This window comes from Lissotriton vulgaris, chromosome 7, assembly GCF_964263255.1.
Source record: "Lissotriton vulgaris chromosome 7, aLisVul1.2, whole genome shotgun sequence".
Lineage (NCBI taxonomy): Eukaryota > Metazoa > Chordata > Amphibia > Caudata > Salamandridae > Lissotriton > Lissotriton vulgaris.
Genome location: NC_141695.1, coordinates 1,206,377,064 through 1,206,396,940, shown reverse-complemented (window position 1 = coordinate 1,206,396,940; position 19,877 = coordinate 1,206,377,064). Strand labels below are relative to the sequence as shown.

General features: G+C 46.6%; 1 protein-coding gene across 1 annotated transcript in view; it reads right to left on the bottom strand.

Moving 5' to 3' along the window:
* Positions 1 to 366: 366 nt before the first annotated feature.
* Positions 367 to 19,877, bottom strand: part of LOC147703191 (ras-related protein Rab-35-like) — a 196,279-nt gene continuing 176,768 nt past the window's right edge. The window contains exons 4-6 of the mRNA XM_086931726.1: positions 9,646 to 9,770; positions 4,471 to 4,595; positions 367 to 2,378 (exon numbers count right to left, since the gene is read on the bottom strand). Coding sequence (XP_086787852.1) covers positions 2,250 to 2,378; positions 4,471 to 4,595; positions 9,646 to 9,770 — 379 coding nt within the window. The 3' untranslated portion in view covers positions 367 to 2,249. The remainder of the gene's footprint in view (positions 2,379 to 4,470; positions 4,596 to 9,645; positions 9,771 to 19,877) is intronic.

Genomic DNA, 19,877 nt, shown 5'->3' with positions numbered 1-19,877 from the left:
AACCGTGGTGTATACTCTGTCCTTGTGCATTGTGGGTTTGTTAACATGATCAAGAGTCATTGGACATGCACTCAAATCCCAAAGAAAAGTCTTCCAAAGAAAGTAGGGCATTAGAGAACATCATATGTATCTACAGCACATGGTGCTAACATACATTAATCTTTTGTATTTGTACCCAGCTTTCTTCACAACCCACTGAACGACTGTACTGTTTGTGCAGAGGTTATAGATGCATTTAGCTTTTCTGAGAACAAAAGTATTATTAGATATTTGGGTAACCTAAACACCCAACAATGCAAAAATACTGGTCTCTCCGTGTCTCATGAGGGGAAAAAAGTTAGGTTTACTCCAACAAATCACAAAATCTCATATATATGGCTCTTTATTGAATGGCGAACCATGTGAAATGACAATTCTTCAGAGTGGAAAAACAAAAGGTGAGTTGTAGCAGATTTTAGTGAGATTACCTCATTGTGAAGTTGATGTTCAGTAGGAGCTGGATTCAAACATTTAAAAATAAAAATGAAAACAAATATTGACCCACAAGGCCCCATTCTAACATAAGGTGTTTGGTCCAGATTAGGTGAGAGGTCAGAAGTATTAGGTGGCATCATTTCCACTGTGATGCTTCTGCCAATAGGCTAGCAGTCTGTCCACTGATCAGGACTGAGGATGCTGACCCGAGTAAGGAAAGAGGTGGCTCCAGGTGCACTGATGTGGGCACAACCCTGGTTAAGCAAGAGGGCAAGCTACTTATGGCCCGTGGGGCAGGCAAAAAAAGATGAACCACACAGAGCTTTCAACACCACCCCACAGGAGTGACCACAAAACAGGTTACTGAGATGAGAGATTGGTGTGTAAGATGATCTTACAGAAAACAAAGTGGCGAGCCATACGCAAAGGAAGCGACAGGACAAACCATACACAGGTAGCCAGTAAGCAAGTCGCAGAAGTAACCACCAGGCACATTATGCATCCAGATAACCAAGGGTTAAGCTATATCAGAAACCATAAACACAGGTACCCAGGCAAAAGCTCAGATAGTAATCAAAGGGCAGAAAATACACAGGTAGCCTTAGGGCAAACCACAGACACAGGTAACCAAATGGCAAGCATTACACAGGTAGCCATGAGACAAGCAGGGTGCACAGGCAGCTATGTGACAAACCATTCACAGGAGTAACCACAGGTCAAATCATAAACAGAACTAGTGAGGGATGGGAGAGTTACTCACAAGTAACCACAGAGCAATTCATACAAACAGCCCTGGTGACAGCAAGCAACATGACCACAGGTACCCAAAGGGCAAGATGTATACATAATAACCAATAACCATAAAGCAAGCCACATATCCATACAATGGCTTGGTATGCCATGGACACGGTTGAATGCAAACCATACAGATAATCGCAGGGAATGTTATACAGGCTCAAAATTATAGGGTTGGAAATAGACGAGCAACTATGCACAAGATATGCATACAGAGGTCAATACACAAATATAGAAGCAAAACATGTTTCTGTAGCTACCTGACTGAAGAGCCGTAGGTAGGAATGGTGGCGGGTATGTGACAGGTATTGTTGAAATTAAGGAGGCCTTGCCGCAACTAGACTCTGGAGCCCCATTTAGTGTCAGACTGGGCTTTTATCTCTAACAAAACCAAGACTCTCCCAAAATACACAGAACATACTATCTAAAGAAAAACAGTTAACTGGCATGACAGTGATGCAGTCAGTCACTCGACAATTCTATGATAGTAGCAGGGACGTTGTACAGATCTGGTCTGAGGCCTCCATTGCAGTGGATGAGCCTTGTGCAAATTATATTGTTTCCAGTACATTCTTCTAGGTAAGCAAAATCGTTGCCAGGACAATTCATGTAGCGGGGGCTCCGGAGATCCCAGTCTATGGTCCATTACCACCATCATAATCCTGGCCTAAAAAGTCTTTCCACGTGACAAGCAAGAGGTTAGGGGCAGGGCTTCCTTCGAGCAAAAAAGTGGCGCTAGCGTTTCTGTCGAGAGCCTCCACAGTGATGTGTCTACTGCCCCATTGTCTTCACCCTGCGGAGCTCAGTAACGGATTGAACCCCATCTTCTCTGCTGCCATAAACGATGCCATCATTTGTAATCGATCCTTCTGATAGGTCCACAAAGCAGAACGTAAGTTACAGTCGCGCCTCGTCAGAATCTTGTGAGCTCTGTCTCTCGCTGGCATAGTCTCCGGCAGGTTTCCTCGTCCTGTGGGGGCTCAGCAACACTTTTTCACCGGCGGCTTCTTTTTGGGCTTGTTGATCTTCACCACCTCGTTAGGCTGGTTCAGACGGGCCAGATTGTCCATTTTGGCTTTCAGGACCATGAAGGTGATGGCATTAAACATCTGAAAGATAAGGCAGATAGTATGAATAAGACTGCAGAACATTGCTCCCTCAGTGACAGCAGTATGGTTTACCCACTAACAGGTACTAGGAAGAAAGCTAGGACTGCTTCGGAAGAAGCGATCAAGTTGTAAATATACGTCAAAAGCTATCTGCCAATAGAACTAGTTGTAGCAAAAAGAGATGCAGCATACAGAGTGGGTAGCCCCAGATCACCAACCACTGAAGAATGGAGTTGTAGCATGGTCTGGTGCATGGCCACGGGCAGAGCTTTATATTCAGGGTATAGTCGTAAGAAATTCGGCAAAATCTGGGGGCACAGATATCTAATAACAGGTTTCAGTACACCAAGGAAAAACATAGTGTTTTGCGGTTTGACAATATACACGGGACCAGAGTCAGACTTTATGAAGAACTGTTTATTTATTCTATACACTGCACTGCAAACATACATGCTATTTAATGTTGAATTTGTTACAGTTCCCAAAAAGCTAATCTCTACTAAATATGTGCTTTTGTGTGAAAAATAGAAAATCAGTAAAAAATTATTCTTATTTTTTTTATATAGAACATAATAAAGTGAATTAAAAAAAAAATCACTGTGACTGTCAAGAACCTCTAATCTGAGCTTCCTCTTAATGATGTGTCCCACCAACTATGGAAGGAGCTTCCTTACTGCAATGCCCGTCGTTCCCACCGTACGATTTTCTTCCTGGTGGATATCCTAGTTGCAGCGGTGTGGTATTCTGCAATGTGGTGCCTAATATTAAACTTTCAAGTAGCTGCCTCCACTGCTTGTAGTCTAAGCATCCTCCAAACAGTAGCTACCAGTGAGTTTCCTCACTCAAAGAGAAATGTGAATAGGCATGTTGCACTGTGACCCAAATGCAAGATGTTGCAAAAACTGGGGTAAGCAGATTTTAATGGACCCTCCCTACTAAGCTGATTGAAGTGCGGATTTCCCAGGAACCAATATAAATCAACTGTACATTTATAAACACTCGTTTTCTTCAAAGCTCTAATCTGGGGTTGTAGGTTAACACTGGGAAAACCTATTTGGCTTAATATCCTGGTTACCAACCTACAGCATGGTACTTGATGCGATATCCAGGAGAGCTAGAATTTGAAGGATACATGTGCGAGATTTTATATGCCACATGACATATTGCTCTTCTTAAAGTCTGAAATGATTACATTACGTAACAAACAAAAGCTTGTGTTTTACAGGACATCTTTGCTTTTCTCTCACACTGTTGCCCAGAGAGCTTTGTAAAGTTTGTCTTAAACTGGGCATATCAAGGGCAGAATCCATCACAGCAGGCGGCCTATCCACAAACTGATGCCAAGGGTTAAGTCACCATAAAGCTATGAGGTCTCATATCACATCTCTGCTGTTGACTCCATTTTCCTTTCTGTCCTATCTTCGGGGGTGGGTATGTGTAAATGAGGTACAAGGCAATGAGTGTGTGTAAACCCAGCTCCGCTGGGGCAAGGTGGTCTGAGGAAGCAGGCAATGACTTGTGTTTTGGAAGTTTCTCATAGGCTTTTAAGCACATTCATGTTTTCTGTGGCTAAAGAACAGTAATGCTCAATCACAAAAGATTCTCAGCTGGTGATGGTCATCTTGCTGTTTTTTCTCCCCTTCATGCAACTATTCTTTCCATTGCAATATTGTACGTTGGAGCTAGGTAAAGAGTTAATGGACCGGACATTGGATAATTCCTCCCCCTCTACCCCTCGTAACCTCATCACCCATACACTGGTGTTTTAAGCAGTAGAGTGCCCCCCTCAAGTGAAGGGCAAATGGTAGATAGCCACATGCCTCCTCTTTGGGAGTTAGTACTAGGTGCTCACCCACCTCATCCATTTAGTTTCCTCAAATGCTTCCATAATTTTTTTCAGTAGGGAGTTCTTGAACAATCAGTGCCCCCTCACCCATCCGTCAGCTTTGGTGTTCTTGAATGTCAGCGGTCATTCTCACCACCTCCTTGTTCTTGAATGTAACATGCACCCACCTCCTCTATGTTGAGTGTTCTAGAACTCTAAAGAAGTTTCAATCTCTGAGTTGGTGTTCTAGCCTGTCCCCATGCTCACCTCCTCCACATTGGTGTTCTCCTTGGCACTTGTCTCAAATAACCGCACCCCCATCTGGTCGCTAAAGCGTTTAGCATCTGAGCTTTCAACCTGCTTTCGAGATGGGTCCTCGTTCTTGTTGCCCACTGTGGAGAAAAAAAACAGGAAAGCGTGAGAAATGAAGGGCAGTGACTGTGGAGTACCGGACATCACTGACAGGAGGTGGACGGAGGGGGAAATCTATAGTCTAACCGCGGAAGGAAGAGAACTTTGTAAAACCTATCTGTACTACAAAGATCTCCTGTTCGTCATGAACCTTTACTTGCTAAAATTGGGAGGTAAAGTCCAAAATGAAACAAAACATGTACCAACAGATGCCCAGGTGTCTGGCCCTTCCTTCATCAGTACATCTCTCCTGCAATGGTCCGATCAACAGTTCCATGACAGTGTAGGGAAAAATCACCATTGTGCATCACTAAAAATATTCTGTGAACATGTGTTTCTACATTTTGCATAAATTGGCAGGCAAAGAAGCAAAGCCGTCAGTATCATGCTTAACCAGCATTGTCTTCTTTAGAATGCTGGTTACATTCTGCTGAAAAACAAAAAAACTGTCCTGAGGAAGACCCAGCTAAACTATGGCAAAAAGTTGAAACATCATCCTTGATCCCTCTACGATTGCTATTTTACCCTGGTGTAACTCTGTGCTGTACATAGACTCAGCAAACTATACATCTCTGCTTGCCACACAGAGGATGCTGCAGGGAGTGTGTGCACTTGAGGACGATACAGGGTCACACAAGCATAAAGGGGCTGCATGGCAAACATGCGTATGGAGACTAGGCTGCCCATGAGGAGGTTTCAAGGGTGGGAGGGAGCCAGGCTGATATGTGGTCAGAGAGCCTGGCTGGTTTTGCCATCATAGGAAGCACCCAGCAGGCGCATGCTTGGGGCGGAGAATGCTCAGCAAATGCATGCTGATGGAAGAGATTCCATAACTGGTATGTGCACAGAGAAAATGCAGCTGGAGAAGTGCGCTTCATGGAACATGACCAACGCCAGGGCACCTGCAGAGAGTAGGCCACTAACAAACGCCCAGGGACAAGTCACATGGCAGATATTCCAACCTGTAAACTCACTTTCATTTGTACAGTGTTATGCTATTTTAATTAATATTCACCCTCCAAAAAAACAGCGTGCTTTCATAGAAATCAATAGGGTCACTCGCTTTACAAGCATGCGTCACCCTCCTAATGTGGTTAATTCTTCATTCCTTTTAATGGGATCGTCCTATTAAACATAATTCACTTTCTTCCACAAACCAATAATTTGACAGGTATTGAGGATTACTTTTGGAAGAGACAGCAGGATGAAGCACAAGCTTGTTGAAGTCCCTCCTTGGTTTTTCAATGCAAGGAGTAACTTCTAATTAGAAAAAAACAATTTTCACTGGGGCAAGAGAAAGCAGAGTATTATTGGAGCCGCCTAGTGTTGTGTCTGCGTTAGCTGCATGGCGGAGTAGTAGGTCCAGCCTGCTTCTTTTTAAATAAATGTATTTTGTAACAGGTGCACAGAGGTCCAAAAGTGTGGGGTCAAGGACAAACCGGTCTAACTACTCTACTATGGTGAAGGCTCTGGGAAGGGGCTCCCAACAGTAAGCCACTAAAGACAGTGCAAGATTTGTGCGCTTTGGAAGGAAACCGTAGTGTAGGAGTGTTGGACCCGGCCCATTAGGCAGGTTCACCCCTAGACTTTTTGCGTTTTCCTAGCCTATTTTTGGAACCTGGTATTGGTGATTTTAGGCCTCTGCGCACTTTTTCACTGTGGTACAGTGTAAAGTGCTTGAGCTCTCTGTGAATGAATGGTGAGTGACCTGCCCTCCCATAGGAATGAATGGGGAATATGTATGCCCATGGTAGTTCCTGATGCGTGGGGAGTGCAGGGGCGAGTTTGGTATGTATCAACTCGTGAGAGTGAATGCTGCAAAATGATGTATGCAGCATGACTGTGTCTAGTCTAGAAGTACTACTTTTGGAAGTTGGCATATTTGTGTAGGTTGTTGCTAGCGTGTGATTGGCTGGTGAGCCTGGCCCAGAGTGCATGGGCCTGCTTGTGGATTGACTGTCTGGTTTGAGGATGACAGGGGCTGGAGAGCCCAGGAGGTTGTCTGAAGTCAGCCCATGGATGAAAGGCAGCATCTGCTGCCAGGGAAGTGGGAGGAGATGGCACCTGATAGTGAAGGGCTGTTCCTGTGTAACTACAAAGCTGGCTCCACCTCCCGCTGGGCGACTGACACCTCTGTCCCCGATACTGAAGGGAACTTCCCTCTAAACCAGTCCAGCTGGTTCTCACACTGCCTGCTTCAAAGGACTTCAAAGGACTTCAAAGGTTTTGCACTGTATAAGAAGGGGTTGTATCCCCTTCCAAAATGTTCTTGTCTTCAACTTGAATCTGCCAGGGGCTGCTGCTGCTTGAGCTCAGGGGAATCCCTGGCTCTGCCCAGCCCCTGGGCACCTGATGGACCTTCCTGGACTCCTGGGGGACCCTCTGCCTTGCCTGGGCTGATGGGGGGGACTTTGCTTTGCCCCCTGGGACTCTCTGGGACCTTTGTGCAGCATGGTGGAGCTGCATTTCTGGAAGGACCTTTTGTACTTTTTATTCTAGCGCTTTGGGAGCGCTTTATTGCCCCATAGCGCTTTCGAGCGCTTTATTTTTTGATTATAGCGCTGAGGAGCGCTTTGCCAGACTGGCGAGTGCCCACCTCGCTTATTCTTACTTTTATCTAACTTCGGCTGCCCACGCCGGTATTGCCGATATTTTAAATGCCTCCCCGCCTGCCTAGCTAGAGAGGGGCCGCCGCGCTGCCCGCGGCGACCCGGAAGCGCTTGGCCGGCCGACCAATCCGGTCGCGGCCGGCCGGAAGTCCCGCCCCCACAGCCCGGGTGCCGAGGAATGGCGACCGCGAGGCGAGGGGAGAGAGAGGAGAAGAGTGATGGCGGCCGGCTTACAGGGCTCCCGTGAGCGGAGGGAGCCCTGCAGCGAGAGGAGAGCAGCCGAGAACGTCGGAGCGGGCCGGCGGGGCTCCGTGGTGGAAGAGGAGCCCCGCGCTGGCCAGAAGAAGGAGCCGCCGCCCGGAAGAGCCCGGTGAGTCTGGGCTGGGGCTGGGCAGAATGGAGCAGGGGAGGGGCGCCGGGACACATTGCCGGTGTCCGCCCCCCCACAGTAGCGCGGGTTCGCGCTGTTTGTTGTCTGAAGCCATGAGGGCTTCAAGGGCGGCCCCAAGTGGCAGTGGGTCGCCCCAACGTGTTTTGAGGGCCCCGTGGGGTCCAGTGTTGGTGGTGCAGTCAGGGCGGTCCCGGATGGCAGTGGGTCGCCCCAACGCTGAGTAGAGCCCTGAGAGGCTACCTGCCCCATTTCATGTTTGCGAGGTGCAGTCAGGGCGGCCCCGGATGGCAGTGGGTCGCCCCAACGCTTGGAAAGTCCAGGGAGGCTCCAGGGGGCATGCTGCTTTAGAGCCAGTGTGGCTCCAACGTTTGACCGGTGTTGGCCAGAGCCTGTGTGGCTCCAACGTGCGCAGTGTTGGCTTTAGAGCCTGTGTGGCTCAGCTGGCGCAGTTTTGTTGATTCTTCAGGTGCCCAGCACTTTGTGGGCACCTGCCACGTTTAGGCCTTTCTGTGATGTACACAGTTGCCCAGCACTTTGTGGGCAACTGCCACGTTTAGGCTTTTGTATTCTGTGACTGGCGCTGCATGGCAGCGCGCCCTGACATTGGACCCAGGGCATCTTTGCCCCACAAGGCCAGTTGGCCTAGGGACTGCCACAGGTAGTGGCTTATGTAGTGTAGGCGCAATGTGATTTCTATGCTTTTAAATAGTAATTGCCTACTGTGTGTTTTTGCGCTATTGACTTATGTTATGCACCTCTGAATGTGATTTTATTGCATCATGTGCTCTATCCTTAACACCTCTGAATGTTTAGTCATCATGTGTTTCTCCTTATTACTCCTCTGAATGTGTTCATGCATCATGGGTAAGGTGTTCTGGTTTATGCCCCTAAATGTGGTTATTCTTAGGTGGTTGTCTTTTCTACTCCTCTGAATGTAGGTTTATTACATCATGAGTAATGTATCCTTTCTTAGACCCCTAATGCTGTGTGATACTTAGGTGGTTCTTCTTTCTTAGTACAGGTGGTCCTAGTAAGGTCCTGGTTCCTGTTACCAGTGGTTACTGGTGGTTATCTTTGATTATTATTTTATGTTACATTTATTCTTTATTCTAGAAGTGATTTGATATTCTACATTTTATCTAGGAGTTCTATATCTGATTTTGACAGGCGCCCATGTGGCCCTGTCTTGTGTACATAATCCCTGTGAATATTGCCCGTGCCAGTTGGCACAATGTATATGTGTGATTTTATCTGATGTGTTTTTACAATACAAAAGTTATTTTTATAATAACCTTGTGTGGAGTCCCTTCTGTGGTGTGCCTAGTATGTTGTTGCTGTTGTGCGCTGGCGCAAATGCTTTACACATTGCCTCCGAGTTTAGCCTTACTGCTTGTGCCAAGCTACCAAGGGGGTGAGCAGAGGTTATCTTGGCGTGTGACTTCCTTGCCCTGACTAGAATGGTGGTTTCTGCCTGGCTTTGGCGTCAGCCTTAGCCTACCAGAAATAGCCAGTTCTAACAAGGAGAATGCAGGTCAAAGACACCCATTGAGAGAAGGCTCCAGGAAAGGTGAGAGGAAGAATAGTAAGTGCACCTATGGGTTGGATAGTACATTAGGTTCATCCAGTGGCGAGAGATGCCAAGACATGCCCATGCTGGAAAGAGTCCCCATGGTAGGTGTACCTAGAAAAAGGAATCTGCAGGGTAGATCAACACAAGGAAAGGAGGCCAGAGTTGTGTTGACAATGGTCAGTGGACACAGACTGTGTGGTAGAGGGGTCGGAGGAGACCGCAAGGCAGATGAATGCTCAGAGAAGATGCTTGACAAAAGCATACAGCAAGACGACTACATGGCTGATGAATGTGGAGGTAGGTAGATGCATAGGTGTCCACTCAGGGTAGGGGCTTTGAAAGACGCACACAAATGAAGAGAACGCCTCAGGATATTTGGAATTCCCAGGAAGAAAAAAAAAATCATAGTTTGGTACATACACAAATAGGAGACTACATGGCAGGTTAAAACACCAACTTACCAAGGATCTTGCAAACCGAGTCACAGTTTTGGGTGATCTCATGCAGCCATCGCTGGACATTGACGAAGGAGGCTGGGTTTGTGACGTCGTAAACAATGATGACCCCATGTGTGTTGCGGTAATACCTGCGCATGGGACAATAAAAAGAAAACTTGAAGAAGGTAGAGAGGGTAGCATAGAGTATGTGAGAAGTAGTAACAGGACGTGAAGAGGCCTACAGTAAAATAGGAAATGAAGATAATACAACACAATTAATGAAAACAGTAAGTCAGTGTTGGAACTGGCACCTTCTGGTTGGCTAAGCAAGGCCGTAGGCTGGCAGAACCGACCACTCCCATCAAGGTCGGGTGATTACACGCACTGTATAACCGGAGCTCACCCTTGGCTAGCAGTAAGGCTTTTGACCGAGGAAATGTGTAAAGCATTGGCACAGAACTCTCACACAATGAATACACAGCGTAGCAAAAGAGACTTCACACATTGTGTATGTAAATAAAGTTTGTATTCAACACACATTAATAAACAAAACAAACATCATGCATTTCTGGGTAAAAATCACATTTGAAAATATAACTAGCAGTACTAGGACAAACGGTGGTAAAATGACATCAGTAATATGCACTTTACCCCAATCAATCAATCAATCAACCAGGGATTTGTGAAGGGCACTACTCACCCGTCAGGACTCTGCTGGTTATAAGTGTGAGGGTGATGATCTTTCTGGATTCAAGGGGGATCCATTTTAGGTCTTGCAGAGGATGCAGAGGGTATTGAAGCACACAGAAGATAAGGCGTTGATCTGTTGGTTCATGGTGAGGGAGGAATCATGTATGATGCCGTGATTGGAAGCGTGGTCTGTTGGAGATTTGCAGAGGCAGGTGGGCCATTTTCTCTGAGTTGAGCTTTAGGCAGCTGTTGCTCATCCAGGAGGCAACATCTTTCATTCCTTCCTGGAAGCTGTGTCTGGTGATGTCGGGTTCGTTGGTGGAGGAGAGGATGAGCCTGGTGTCCTCGGCATAAGGTACTATGCTGAGTCCATGTTTCTGACGATGGTAGCGAGGGGGGTCATGCAGATGTTAAATTAGCGTAGGGCTGAGTGAGGATCCTTGGGGTACTCTGCAGCTGATCTCTGTGGCTTCGGAGAGGAATGGCAGGAGTCTGATTCCTTGGATTCAGCCGGTGAGGAAACAGCAGATCCAGTCAAGGGTGGTTCCTCGAATGCCGGCGTTGTCGAGTCTGACGGTTAGTGTGCGGTGGGAGACGGTGTTGAAGGCTGCTGAGAGGTCTAGAAGGATGAGGACAGCTCTGTGGCCTTGGTCAAGGAGGGTGCAGATGTCATCCGTGGTGGCTAGGACGGTGGTCTCAGTGCTGTGGTTGCTGCGGAATCCGGATTTGGGAGGAGTTGAAGACCGACTTGGCTTCCATGAAGTAGGTGAGCTTGTTGTCGAAAATCTTTTCAATGACTATGGCAGCAAAGGGGAGGAGAGAGATGGGTCTGTAGTTCTGGAGGTCCTGATGTTCGCTGACGACACCCTGATTATGTCAAAGACCCCTGCATGGTTACAACGTGCATTAAACATATTTGATGTTTTTTGCAAAGAGCACGGCTTAGAAGTAAATGTGGGTAAGACGAAATTAATGGTCTTCTCCCCACGCCGTAAAATTCATCCCAAGGTAACCCTGAACAACAGTAAGCTAGAGATTGTCAAGGAGTTTACATACTTAGGGGTCCAAATAGCAGAGGGCTCGGGTTGGTCCCATCACCTGGAAAAAACGGCCTTAAAACACCAACAATTATCAGGTGCATTGCGGGGGGAACACAGAAAATCCAAGACCAAACCGATCAAACCTGTCCTTATAGTCTACGATGCAAAGGTCCTAGGTGCGACCTTATATGGTGCAGAGTTATGGGCTTGGGACAACCTCTCGACCCTACAGATATCTGAAAACAGGTTCCTTAGAGGGATCACAGGCCTTCCACAGAGCACCCCCCTAATACCATTGTTCCTGGAGTTGGGTAGACGGACAATTAGCGATAGAGCGCGATTGCGCCCTGTTCTCTATTGGAGACGTCTTTGGACAACTCCTGAGATTAGGCAATATGCTGATGGTTTCCTTTCGATAATCAAGGAAGATAATTTCCCCAAGATGAAGTGGCTAAAAAATTTAAGGGCCATGTTAACTAACCTGGGGTTTTCTAATCTTTGGACCAACCCGCAGGGGGAAGTCTTCCCAAGCAAGGAAGCCCTCAAATCCCAATATTGGGATTGGGTGGACAACAATCTTCTGAGAGGCGCTAGGTCTGATTCCATGGCGGGTCGCTTCTTGAAGGCCAAAATCTACCCTATCTTAGAAAATTAGTGGGACAATATTACGGTCCCACTGGATAGGAAGTTAGTCTTCCAGTTAAGATCTGGATCCATCCCGCTAAAAAAACTAACTGCAGGTTGGCAGAGGTCGACCAATATGTTATGCCCAGTGTGTGAAGCAGCTGTTGAAAGCCTAGGTCACTTTCTATTTGTCTGCAAAGCCTATTCATCACCTAGGAGGGTATGGCTTACCCCTGTATGTAAAAACCTTGGGACACGACATAGTGCAGTGGCATTGAGAATTTTATGTACATCTACCCAGGAGTCGATAGTTCTCGGGGTAGCCAAATACCTGGGGTGGGCCTGGGCAATTAGGCGGCGATCTATGGGTGGGCTTAGTTAATCTGGTTTTTAATTGTTTTACAAACCCCAATCTAATTTGCTATATATGTGTACTTTTATATGTTGGTATTGCATGAGCTTGCACAAAATGTCTTATATGAATTTGTATATGTTAAATGATCTGTTTTTTATTTGTTATGTTCAATTTTATGCTGTGCTTTTATGAGAAATTATCTCGAATAAAGCTTGTTCAACCGAGGTCCGTCGGGTCTGCGGTGGGCTTGTTGAAGTACGGACTTTAATTCTGCATGTTTCCTGCCGTCAGGGAATGTGCCTGTTTCGAGGGAGCAGTTGATTGTACGTCGTAATTCGGGTGCTATGGTGGAGGCGGCTCTGTGGAAGATGTGAGGGGGGCAGGGGTCAGTGGGGGGGGCCCCCTCCCATGTATATGCTTTTCATGGTTGTGGCTGTGTCTTCTGTGGTGACAGTATTCCAGGCGGTGATGGTAGACTGGGTTGTGTTGCTGGTTAAAGGAGTGGAGTCTGTGCTTAGGTTCTGCTCATCGAAGTTGTAGAGAGTCCTGATCTTGAGATGGAAGTAGGAGCTGAGCTTGTTGCAGAGGTCCCGGGAGAAAAGAACGTCTGAGCACTCGCTGGGGGGTTTGGAGAATTGTTGTACAATGCTGAAGAGTTCCTTAGAGTTGCTGAGGATTCTCTTCTGGATGAAAGTTTTCTTCGTGGTTCTGATGAGTTGGTGGTGTCTTCAGTCATGGCGGTCTTGTAGGCGGAGCGTGCTTCGGGGGTTTTGCTGTTCCTCTAGGCCAGGGATCTCCAACCTTTTGTGTAGTCAGAGCTCTAGATCTGGCTCTCCCTCTTCCCACGCCCCCCCCCCCCCCCCCACCCCCTTCTAGGCCGATCGTTGCCAGAGTCACACCTAGTCAGGGGCCCAGGGAAGGAGTTCGGTTAGGTAACAGGGTTAATTAGGCGGCAGTCGACAAATGGAGGTTGGCCCACTACTCGGGAAGTGTGCCCACTGTATGCGGAACAGAAGCGGGCTGAGGGCGATAGTCGTCCACTTAAGGGGTTCCACACAATGCCTTCTGGCACCAGCCCAGTTCTGCGAGGCAAAAGGGTCATGCAGTCTCCTGACCAGTTCCCGGTCACTTTTGGAAGCGTTACTTAGCCCAGTCAATTACTCAAACCACCCCAGCACAAGTCGTTGGGGCTGGCTGAGGAGTGGGCGGTTGGTCTGCCACATTGATGGCACAAAAGGAATAGATGATTGTGGGTTGAAGCAGGGGAGCTCCTCAGAAGAAAGAGGCACCCCGTCAAGCACACGTCTATCCAAGTGGCACCCAGGCAATCTGGGCACCACGAAACACTAATCCGCTCCTCCGCACCTCCGCACCTCCCCTGAAAGGAGGCACAACTTCTGGTGTGTGTTTGTAGAATCGCTCAGAGAATTGCAATCACACACAATAAAGAGTTGCACATTCTGTACCACCCTGGAAATGAGGCACAACACCTGGTGCACATTTATCAAGTTGCACCAGACAATTCAGGTCACACACAACAAAGAGTTGCAAATTATGTACCTGCCTGTAAACTAGGCACAACATCTGGTGCGCGTTGATACGGGTCACACCAGACAATTCTGGTCACACACAACGGAGAGTTCCAAATTCCGTACCTCCCTGGAAATGAGGCACAACGTCTGGTGCATGTAGATACGGGTCGCACCTGGCAATTTTGGTCACAAACACAGGTCTAAGTTCAGCAGTGCCACACAAGGTAAAATGAGGCACTACTACGGGTACAGTCTCACCTCCAAGGTTTGCAACCTGTGAATCTGACACCACATGCAATGAGCATGCAGTCTGCATGTCACACGAGAGAGATGCAGCACAATCGACGAAGCTGGCCATGTGGGGTTTGCAACTGGTTTATACACTCACCACCATGAAGAAGCTTTCTGCGTGTTGAGGCCCCATGATGCAGGGCCACACACCTTATATGCAGGCAGTACATTTGGGGCTCCGCACAAGGAAATCCGATCTGCAGGCACAACACTTAGTTCCACCCAGAAACTGCGCCACCAGTTGGGATTCAGCAGACGCTGTGGGCACTTCTGAAGGCACTGCTCTCCAGGTGTCACAGGTAGATGGTGTGGGTCCCTAGCGGGAGGTCTTTGATGTCCCGGAGACTTCCATGAGAGAACAGGGGCAAACAAACAAGCCCTTGGTGAGAACACGTCAGGGTGCCACACAGCAGCAGTTAGTCAGCCCAGGTGAGGCACTATTCAGGAAGGGTGCACGCTACTTTTCTATGGCAGTAATCCTCCTTGTCACAACAGATTCCTCTGGCAGTGTGAACCATGCAGTTCCAGGATCTCCGGTCCCAAGTCCCCACAAGTGTATCTCTACCCTGCTAAAGTATGGGAGCAGTAGTTATACTGTAGTGTGCCTTTGAAGTTGGGTGTGGCTCAGAGGGTTTGACTGTGAAACACAGATGTCTCCCCTAAATTTCAGTCCTGTCTGCCATGGGGCCGTAGAATCCAGATCTTAGGGCCAGATGCATCAAAGGGTTTTGCCCATTCTGTGTCTATGGGAAAATGTGTTCATGCATATGGTCCACTATCTTAAGTGGGGACATTATATTGCTCTTAGAGGCCAAGTGTCAAATACACTTCCTCCATTATATCCATCCAGGCCCTCAAATGGCAGAGGTCTGTTCCAGTTAAATGCCCAAAGTTTTTAGCGGTCTCTGGGAAATGAATAGAAGTTCTGCCCCAGCCTCCATTGTGGACTGGAATCAAACTAAAAGGCACACAAAGTTTTAGAGCAGAGAAATGCCCACTTTCGAGAAGTGTCATTTCTAAGCTATTAATGACAACCCTCTCTTTATCACAGAAGAGGGTTTTTTATTGTGAATCCAGAGATAGGAAACAACACAAGTCTGCTCCTTTGTAAACCACTATTGCAGTTTGAAGTAATGTCAATCAGCCCCTCATGTTAAACAATGGGAAGAGCAAACCTAGGCAGTGAAAATACATATGGGCATTCTTCACTACCAGGGCAGGGAAAACACATGTGCACCTGCCCTGCCTTTCACCTACCACTTGCTTCCTGCCTTAAGACTTACCCCAGGGGTGCTCTAGTGGTAGTAAAAGGTACCCTCAGGATGGTCCAGTGGTTTAGAAAGGCCAACCTGAGTAGAAGTGCAATGCGCGCACACACAGGCCTGCAATGGCAAGGGTTGACATTCATTAAAAAATATCATGGGTGCAAGTGCGTACCCACAGGCCTGCAATAGCAGGCTTGAGGCAGGTTCAAAAACATCAGGTAAGCACCACTTCCTAACAAGTGTGTGCGCGCACACTTGAACACTGCAATTACAGAGCCCTAAGGCCACTAAAAGAGAATCAGCCAAACCCCTGAGGAAAAAGATTTTTTTTTTTACAGAAACACGACCAAAAGCATGTCAGGGTTTACAGTTGATGTAGTAGTAAATAATATATTTCAGTGCTGGCCATTTAACAGTCATAAATAGAAAATTCATTAGAAAATACATGTTATCACACATTGGCATACAGAAGATTAACTTACAACAGTGATTAAGACTATGTTTCAACACAATTGGCTCTCTTAAATAGCACCAACATGCCCCATTCAAAGTAAGGTTTCACTTTCTAGAAACTAAGAATAATGTATATATATATATTTTTTTTTACACCAGAGATTTGTATTGTTTCATCCTATATTGCTTTTAAATTCAATATATTTTCACAAAATATGCTTTTTAACATCCTCACTTTTACGATAAAGGAGGACAAAATTGTGAACAGCCTTCCTGCCATCCTACCTGCAACTGCTTCTAAAACTAAAACTACCCTTGTTGGTACACCCACAAGACCTTTCTGTTTCTAAGCAGTCGACCGCCTAATGTAGTGCGCCATACTGTGTACAGAGGGTTTTAGCCCCAGTATACTTGGGTCTGTTCCTGCCTGAATGACTGTCTGGCACAGCCCTGTGTTTCCACTGGGTGCGGCTTATGTCCTGATGTACCCATATACACCTTCCGCTAACGAACCGTGGAACCACTGTCTGACAAAACGAACTTAAAACTCTGGCCTGAAGAGCTGGTATACATATTTATTACAGGCCTTGCAGAAGTCATAACATGGATGGATCTGCTGAGAACAGGTTACCATTGATAAGCACCACTTGTAAGTAGACCTGCAGAAGGCTCCACTGAGGAGCAGTGGCCAGGCAAAGTTCATTTGACTCCGTCTACAGGAAACTGACTTACCCTATCCTGCACCACCAGCTGCTCTGCAGCTAAGAGGTTTCCTGGGTGGTTATTTCTTGTATAAAACTTTTTCTTCCTAGCAAATTATGTCCGCATCTCTTAACTTGGAGTGGGAGACAAAAAGCAACACTGTACAAGAAACATATGGGGCGGGAAAGAGGTGGGCATACAGGCTGCTGATCAAACCGAAGGACCGTGTGAGTGTATGTTTATAGTTTGTTCTAGTATTGCTCTTCATGACATCTGTGCAGGCCTTACACAGCAAAATGTCAGTCATGTGCCTGCGCTCACGCTTCACCAACATCTTTCAAGACCGCTCTATTTATACCCCGTCCCACCACATTCTGCATATTACCTCTTGTTTGCTACGTTATGCTCTTCACTCCCATTCCCCCACACTTTCCTTTCTCGTCACCCCTCTTCCACTTTCTGCTGCTATATTTTTTCTCTATTCTCCGGTTACACGTACTCCTCTCATCCCTCCTACTCTCCCCTGACGACTCCAAAGCTCCAGTCGCAGTTCATGCTCAGCTCACTCCATTCTTTATACTGCTATCCACTGCTCTCCGCCACCCTCACACCACAGGACAGCCACTGCACGCTCACCTCACCATCCACATCACCTCCTAGTCATTCTGTACCTACACCCCTACTTCCTCCTTACAACGCCCTCCTCCTAATAAGCTTTCCTGATTTAGGACCTCAGCGACTTTCCCTCATCCCCTCCTCAAAGACCTCCCCCCAGCAGCCATTCGCCCCCAACCCCACCATTTGATTACACCTACTTTCATCCCTCACTTCCTAAATCAACCTCCATCCTTTTATTCTAGTACCCCTCCTGATCCCAATCATAATCAAATCCCAAACTAATAGCAAAATGCTGTGGATCGGAGCCATTACAATCACTTATGTCGCTGAAGGCAGGACGCCCCACCTAAAGGACTAGGGCGGCTAAACGATTCATCAAGGGCCTGTTACACTTAAAGATTCTAAACTATTTAATGGAACAGCACTGGGGGAACGGAGCCAACTCTGCAGACAAACCATGCTGCCTCCAACAGCCAAAGATGTAAAGGGCTTTCAGCGGGAAAGTAAAAACTAGCTCATCTGCTTCAGGGTGGCCATTAGTCCATTGAAGGAACTGTTCAAAACAATCATGGAATTCATGTATCCAATGGCCACCAGAGCACATATAGTCAACAAGGAGCAGCGCTGTGATTCTTTGCCATTTTTTAGAAAAAGCTCACAAATTGGTCTCCTTGTTGGACCACTTCTACCCATCATGGAGTCCTTCAGTCGGTCAGCATAGTCTACCTACTCCATGATAACCTCCTCAACAATCTATGGATGAATATGCTCATCTTGGGACATCCAGAAACAAGTCACTCCCCCATGTGGAGCTATGGCCTCCTGGAAACTTTGAGAACATCACTTTCAATCTCTGGGGCACCTGGACTAGGACCACGGCCAGCTGCCCTCTGGAACAAAAATTTTAATTAGGAGCTAAAAACATCTTGCATAAAATTCCTCAAAAGGAAGGGCTTGACTTCTCCATTCCAGGAAACTGTAGATCTACTGCAAATGACAATTCTTGTTAAATGCATTAAGAGAACGCCCTATTTGCTGCTTTTTTTAGATTCACAGAAGTAATTCATCTTTGTCAGAGGCCCATGCTAGTTTCCAGTCCATGCATTAAGCAGTCCTCTTACTGCTATCAGAGAGGATATAAAAAACAAAGTTGATAGAAATGTGGCGCCAGCAGTCTATATAGGACATATAGATCCCTCAGCAGTTTTTGATACATGTACACCGCTTTCAAAAGTTAGAGTATTTCTACAATTTATTTTGGACATTTGCAAAAAATTTGCATTTCAGGAAAGGTATTAAGCACATTTTTTTCAGTGATCCCAGCCTTCCATCATAAATGATTTAGATAATGCGATTGTCAGGAATGCCCAATACTGTGATTGGGACTGTTCTCTGGGCCCATCACCAAATTAGGTAAGTTTTCTAAAATGTTCTTTAAAAACTAGAGAAGCAGGGCTTGACATGCAAATGTGTAGATTTATTTATTTATTTTAGAGTTTTATAGAGCGCGAACTTGACCCGTTAGGGTATCAGAGCGCTTTACAGAGTCACAAAGTAAACAATAGGAAGGATAACACAAGAGGGGGTGCTGGGAGAAAGAGGGAAAAGCATTATACAGGATAGTTAATATTACAATTGTCAAGGACGGATTCCGATTTCTTGGTGGGGCGAGGTCCCAGGATGGAGGCAGTAGTCTTTGGGGTGGTAGTGGAACGGGATATATCTCACTCAAAGAATAGAGCGGGCCAATTTGAATCAGCCAATAGACCCATTTCCTTCCAGAGTGCGGCCCTCTCTAATCACCTAACTCTCTTGGTATCACTCTAAAGCACATCCCTACTTATAGCCCGATTTAGATGTTGGTGGACAAGTTACTCCATCATAACGGTGACGGATATCCCATGCGCCAAAATATAAATCCCATTATATCCTATGAAATGTACATCTCGGCGGACAGGTTATCTGTCACCACTGTGTCGGACTCAACCGTCCGCCGAGATCTAAATCAGGTCCGGAGTCTTCAAAGGCCCGAGCATGAAGTACTCTGCACATGAAGATAAAGAAAGGAGTTGGCTGGACTCACAAACCAAGAAAAGGTTTTGCAATCAGATTTTATGTCATTCATTTCAAGGTATTGTGGGTTCATGATAAGCATAGTCAACCTCCAACTCCAGAAAAGCCCACCCTCATAAATCCTTTGTGTGTCTCCCTATTCCCTTTTGTTTAAAATGTCTTGTCATCTTGTGGCGAGACATTGATCCTCCTGCTTTGTAGTTTTAAGGAAGGCACACCAAACTCTCATCCACATGGAACTGGTCACCTCGATATTAATGAGTAGAGTGACCACAGAAGACATCAACAGAAGTCACAGTATTTTCAAGGGTTTTAGGGGTATCCTCACTTATGAAAGTAGTGCTGGGGCCAAAAATATCTGCATTTTTGTTGTGATAGAGGGGGTTTCACCTGTGTCATTCCACCCTCTTGGGGTTTACATCAGTCTTGTTTTGTTAATCTTCACAGACCATGCTGCATCTGCATTGCTGTCGCATGAAGTCCTCTTGGCTTCTGACTGCTTGGAACAGCATCCTTTTGCAAAGTGGTTTCTTGTCCCAGATGAGCAGCATTGATGGTTGAGTTCTGAGCAGCAGAGTCGCTGAAAGCCTCTGGAGTTGGCACATGCAGTGCC